Source organism: Tigriopus californicus, chromosome 5, assembly GCF_007210705.1.
Source record: "Tigriopus californicus strain San Diego chromosome 5, Tcal_SD_v2.1, whole genome shotgun sequence".
Taxonomy (NCBI): Eukaryota; Metazoa; Arthropoda; class Copepoda; order Harpacticoida; family Harpacticidae; genus Tigriopus; species Tigriopus californicus.
In genome coordinates, this window is record NC_081444.1 from 735,787 (window position 1) to 742,283 (window position 6,497).

Here is a 6,497-nt window from a genome sequence, read left to right on the forward strand (position 1 = left end):
TTGTCCAAACCCAGGATTTAGGGTCAATTGTAGTGACCGTAGAGGCTTAAGGTGCGTTTTGAGAGCATCTTCAAGCCCTCGAGAATCCAGGCTAGTTCGAACAATGAAGTCCACCTCTCTTCTTTCTCGGGCTCCTTCATTGGTCAATTTGCTGCCCTCAAATAGCCCTCAAAAAGGCCCTCATTAGGAAGAACGTAGGCTCGTAGGTGTTGATCCAATAGTAGGATTAAAGTCAGACTTGGACCAGTGTTTGACCAAAACTCCTGATCAACCCTCCATTCAAGAGCTAGCCATTTTATGAATACAAAATTTGATGTGAGTTTTAGACTTCCCCTCTTGAAGTGCTGGTGTTTCATTCCCGGCAGCATTAGGGAAGTCGGCAATGACGCCTTATAAAAATTACTAAATTTGCCCAAAATTGCTGTTTTTGGCCAAGAAAACCATAGCCAAACCGTAGAAACAACCAAGATTTGAATTCGTCATGTAAGCCCAGCCAAGAAAAAAAACTTACATGTCTAAAAAACGTTTGAAATCATTATCTTTTAAAGGCAATCAAACAGAAGATATTAGCTACCTTGGTTTCCACCTGAATGATAATTTATTTAAGGTCTACTTTATTTAAAGAAGTTGATATCGCTCGATTTGAATCGATTTTGGTCTCGAAGTTGCCCTTTCATTTCTTAAGTCGAATGACCAAGCAATCATTAAGATCGCCGTGCAAAAATAGTATTTCAATTCATTGGCTTGATTTCAAAATAGCTCAAAAGTTGTATGATATCACTTGTAAGATATACTGAATGAAAATAACTGCAAAGATCATGCGTTTACGCGGTATCAATAAAGTCCTCAAGAAACGTCCAAATTTTTTATATCATCTGATGCACATATTCCCATAACTTTTCCTGTTTTATTCATTTCTGATTAGACAACTAAGATCTTTAAAAAATGTTTTGAAAATCATTGCTATCAGAGGGCCTTTAGTGACATTAGGTGATATTTAGATCTATTTGATAGCGTGCAAAATTGATCTTCTTTGCTTTGTGATGTTTAAAATCGGTTTCAATCGTTTCATTGTGTGGGCATTGTGGTTGAGCTATAAAGGGGGTAGTTTGTGGGCTAAAGCAAGTGAAAACTAAAGTGTTTAAACGCATAGCCTAGTAGCTAATCAATATCTTATCACTTAACTTCAATCTAACACGTAACTATGTGTTCCTGATTAATATTGACCCTATAATTCTTAAGAAACGTAACCTTAGTTTATATCAACTAATGTCATGCATTAAGTGAAAGTTTTCGTTAAGATTTCATGATCTATAAAAATGCCAAGATGTGTCTGGATATTTTCATCAGAATTTGATAAGGCATTTTCAACCACCGTGTGTTGATTGAAAAAAGTTCTTGGCAAGTAAATGGTATCGATTTACCGTGGAAATCAATCAATTCCCAAGCACATCTGGCATTTTGCACAAATTTCTTATTGTGTCGTCCCAAAAGGCCTTGCACTTCTCACTTTTGCGCACATTATTTTCAGTGGTTGTTAGAACTAGGCTAAGCCTCCAAAGACCCAACCCTTGATGAGAAGAGCGGCCAGACAAAGCTTTTTCTTTAACTCATTGCCAACGCCATTAGGAGTCTCTCTAATCTTGCATTGGTCTCATAGTTGGATCTCATCGCGATTCTGTGCAACACGGTACATTTGTCAGACAAACCAGTTTTGCACATCGAAGCCCATGAAGTAGCGAACAATCACAAAATCAAGGGTTTCTGGGAGCATTCAACCAAGCTGAAATTTTGCCCAAACCAAGACGAGAGACGTTCCCTTCAGATTCAGTTCGAAGAAAAGATTTCCACAACCGCCTTTGTGTGACAATGAATTACCAATGAGTTTCAGACAAAGCCGGACGACGTTGTACGAGATGTCGGGTATATGAATTTCACGGGATTTCCCAGTTTGTCTTCGAAGTTAGTGTTGGTTTGGTTGACAACGTAATCGAGCAAAGATCTTGGCGAAGCTTTGGGTGGAAAAGATGGATGAAAAGCCGTCTATTTGCACAAACCAGACTTTCGTTGGCGAGTGTCTTTAAAGTTGGATATCAATCAAATGCACAAGATGGGGAACCCAATTTGGCCCTTTCGACCCGATGCTAAATCACTGGTCGGTTTCGAAAAACATCGTTGGAGTTAGTACTTGTTTGAGAACGGGCCAACATGCTTTTCTTCTTGGCACACGATATTTTCACTCCTTTTTCGAATGACATTTTGTTCCAAAAATACTCTTGTCCTTGACCATCTACGTTGACAGACACTCAAGGCCTAATCAGACAAGAGTCTTGGAACACATCTACGTAAAGTGAACCCAAAGCCTGGTAGTGGTTTCAAAATTGAAATGATAAAAAGGCCTGTCAACCACTCAAATCACGCGGTAAACCGGAAACGGTCGAATTGCACACTGAGCACTGATTCGCCAAAAAATGATTAGCTAGTATAGACCTGAAGCTTTTACTTACTAGCACTGCAAGGTTCAAAAGCAAGGCAAATTCTGCATAATCATGTCTTTGATATTAATCTAGATGTAGTGCAAAGTTGCAAACCCCAGACAATGATTTACCACTTCCACATTGGGATTTCATTTATCCCTGTGTAATTGTCCAATATTCAAAGTCCAGTCGGATAGCGGCCAAAGGCTTCAAAACGACTGTGACCACGAGGAAACCATGGGTTTCTTCGGTGTGCATCTAAATTCTGATCGAAAATGTATGGCCCTACGTATCACGCCGTTATTTGGAAGGCACTTAGTTATCATCATTGTTTGTTTGTACTTACCGAAGAGGGTGCGGGTAAAAGAATTTCGTCCCATGAAAGATTGCAAGTTCTTCAGTGCATTCGCGGTCAACCTGCAGATGGGAAGGCAACAAGAACAGGTCGATGACTTAGACCCAGAATTCTTCACGGAATTGCGTTTTTTTCCGTTGTGATGGTTATGAGACCAAACTTGCGTTGTACACTTCATTGAGTTAGATGAGCTGTCCTTGGACAAATGAAACTTGTCAATTGTAGTTCAGTTATAACGCTTCTCAAAATAAAATTCAAACAGAGACCGAACAGAAATAAGCCTCCAACTTACAAGCGTGGACTAACTTTGGTGACTGGTTAGAGATTCTGGAGATGAGTTTCAACTTGGAGCGCAAGAATCGCAATTCGCACAGGGTCGCCAGTCACTCACTCTTAATCTAGAACGCTTCTCTAGAACGTCTCCTTCGCCATCCACCCAAAAGAATTCTTCAGAGCCGTCAGTTAATCGACTATTTGTTTCCAACCCTTGACACTGACTTGTCGATCGGATCGCAAATGGCCATGTGAACATCATCCAACATGACCAAGTGGCGGCCCTTACGACGTCTGTCTGGCTTTGCGAAGCAGCCGCTTTGTTGGTCTGAAGTCTGCTTGCAAGCCCGTTTGCTAAAATTCGCAATGAAGATTGCAAAACCTGGACGCACTAACGGGCTGGCCTAGGATCGCACGATCGCTCGCTCGCTCGCTCACGCATTGCTCTCTTTCTCTCTCTTTACTGCACAGGATAAAGTGCGAGGAGTGCGCTCGCTCACAAGATATTTCGCACATGCACTTCGGGCCAATCAATGACAACAAACATGTTCCATAAAGAGATTTCATTTTTAAGCTCGCAGAATCGCAGAGATACCCGAGAAAAAAGTAGCACTAAGTTCAATCAGGACTTCTCTAGGAGGATGTACTTAGTTTCGAACCGTGTTGTCGTACTGCATGTTTACATAACGATATTGCACATGCACTCTTTTCGCCTCTCGATTAGGTTAGGCCTTGGCGTGAACGAGTGGTGTGAAAGAGTCAACATAGCAAATCGATTCTGCACTCTGTAGCACAGCCTCAACATTCGAGGCAGATAGGATGGATGTTGTGCAGGCCTGGCGTGTGTACTTTGACACGATCTAAAAGTATGTTGGTCCGCGAATAGAGACCCCGCCTTGAAGTGCAATTTGAAGATTCTTACCGCAGGGCCCGAAATGATATGTACATAAATGTGGAGCATGCGGCTAATGGCATGCGACAAGCCCGCAGAATGTTGTCGTCGACAAGGAAAAGAGGCCTGTTATGATGTGTAGAGACACGACTCTGGTCAGGTTTGTAGGTGTTGTTATGGCTCCACTTGATCTTGCTTGGCTCATGAAGATGGTAATAATTGCATTAATGCTCAAAAGAATGCATTGGTTGGGCCATAACAACAATCAACCCCACCACAATGGAAGTAGAACCTGAGCGAAAGGGCCAATTTTCTGTCTAATAAATAACGATTGCAAGGAGAGCGACGACGATCGGTGTGGATTCATTGGTGGCGGTGGCGGTGATGGTGGGACTATTCGTGGTACAACAACATCATATCACTCTTCCAGGGTGGAACTCACGGAGAGAGAGAATGAGGAGGGGGCGGGACGACCATGCCAAAAAGTGCACAGAAATAATTCTCGGTTTTCAAATTTCCTTTCTTAACGGTTATTGTTATGTTTATTGATAATGAGAACTTACAATGCAATCCTGTCTCGCTTATACGCTTTCAATCAGAGCCAAGACAAAGGCACAGTTGTAATTTACAAGTGTTCTTGGCACCCAGCGAACGTACTGATGGATTCCATCTGGATTTGAAAGTGGTCTTCTAAATAATTTTCCCCACATACATTTGGGACTCAAAAACACAACGAATGTTGGATTCCCTGAAGAAAGCGCCAACTTGGCTCAAATCAAGGGCTTTCAAACAATGGCTCTTTCTGATACGTTCATATTGTCGAACACTTTTTACAATTAAGTACGAGCTGCCCGAGCATATCGAGTGCAAATGGAAAAATTCTAGATGGCACGCAAAATTGCTGATATACAGTAAATGTCATGAGCATATAAAAGAGTGTTTTTGGTGCAGTAGTATCTACTTGGATGTACGTTTAAGTAGAACACATTCCATTGCTGAGTCTCAAGGTTTTGTCTCCATTCGTCATTTTTATAATTATGATTGGGATTTCAAAGACTCAAACATTAGCATGTTTGAAATCTAGCGTAGCAGCGGTCAAGGAGGTAGGGCCATTAGGGCAAAAAATCTTCTCCCTAGGTGCCGTGGGTTCAAACTAGCGACGGGTTTCGAACTGGAAAATCAACAATTTGCTTTCAAGAACCTCTCGTAGGTCTCCCAATTCAAACGAAAAAAGGGTACAGAAATGAAGACCCACGATCAAGAACGAGTTTCACAGAAGCCTTCGTTCCGAGACCAAGAAAGGTAGGGTCACGTTTTGTCTCTTTCGGCTGAACGATTTTGAGTTTGTTTGTGTATCCTATTTTGCTCGTGATGGCAGCCCTAACCGAGATCCTTTACACAGAAAAGCGCCCAGAGGTCCTGCTTCACCGCGGACCTAGATCTGACCGGTTCCCGATAACTTTTGTTAGGTGTTACTGTAAAGACTTTTTTTCAAAAAGACAGTGGTGTTATCTTGAAAACTAATCGGTTGCAGGAGGTGACGTGTTTACTTTAAAACCGCTGACGTACTCTGTGTACAGCTTTACGCAACTGCTTGGAGAGAGAAAATACCAAGTCGTGTTCTCACAGATAGCGCTGTGCTCACTATTCAGAGGGATCCCAACATAGGACCATAGAAGAAGTAACATAGAAGAATAAAATCGAGTTTGTTGTGGTTTTTTTACTGCAGCTGAGTCGGTAACCAGTGGAGAGTGCAACTCTAGCTGATGGAAAGTAGCTCCTCTACAATCAGCAGCCGGTCAGCTGACATTCATTCGCTCTGAAAACTAGTCCGCGGTCTCATTGCACCCTCTAGAACTTGCTTCCTCTATGATAGAACCTGCGATACAAAGACGTCTTGGCGTGCTCGCTTAGAGCACAAGACACCCATCCCTCTTGGGCCATCTCTAGGCCCTATTTGAGAGTTCGACATTGAGACCAAGTGTCTGGTGCCTGACGTCGTCTGTTGGCAACCTTTATCTTGTGCTCAATAGATGCCACTCATCCCTCTTGGGAGTGAAGAGGGTCCAAAGGGTATGTGAACCTAGGCGCTTGGCGCCTTACAGCTTTGTCTTATGCTTCTCTGTGGTTCAAACCCCGTTACCGGAAGTAAACCTTTGAATACGCTTTTCAAATGTGTCGTTGCATTGGGCTCTATAGAGATTAAAAAAGTTGGAATTTGCTTCCCTCAAACATTCGTAGGGAGTGTGAAGGTGTTGATCCAGTAGCATCTTTCAAGTTAGACTTGGACCAGTTTATGTTCGAAATACCTGATCACCCCTAAATTCAAGGGCTGGCCAGATCCGCCAACTCTAATTCGTTGGTGAATCAGATATTATATGAATATAAAGTCAAATAAAATGAATGGGTCTTTCGGCTTGAATTACTGGGAATTCCATTCCCAGCAGCGGTAAAGAAATGGGCAAAAAATGTCAAACCTTGTTTTCAAGGAGCTCAAGAA

General features: G+C 42.2%; 1 protein-coding gene across 6 annotated transcripts in view; it reads right to left on the reverse strand.

The window, feature by feature from the left end:
* Window positions 1-6,497, reverse strand: part of LOC131880200 (arginine-glutamic acid dipeptide repeats protein-like) — a 36,029-nt gene that overhangs the window by 14,033 nt on the left and 15,499 nt on the right. For 2 of the 6 annotated variants that reach the window (XM_059226747.1, XM_059226752.1), the window contains exon 1: window positions 2,824-3,315. The exons of 1 other annotated variant lie outside the window; for it this stretch is intronic. In XM_059226747.1, coding sequence (XP_059082730.1) covers window positions 2,824-3,010 — 187 coding nt within the window. In that variant the 5' untranslated portion in view covers window positions 3,011-3,315. Of the gene's footprint in view, window positions 1-2,823; window positions 3,316-6,497 lie in introns of those variants that run through there. 3 more of the 6 variants (XM_059226750.1, XM_059226748.1, XM_059226751.1) reach the window with 3 other exon arrangements.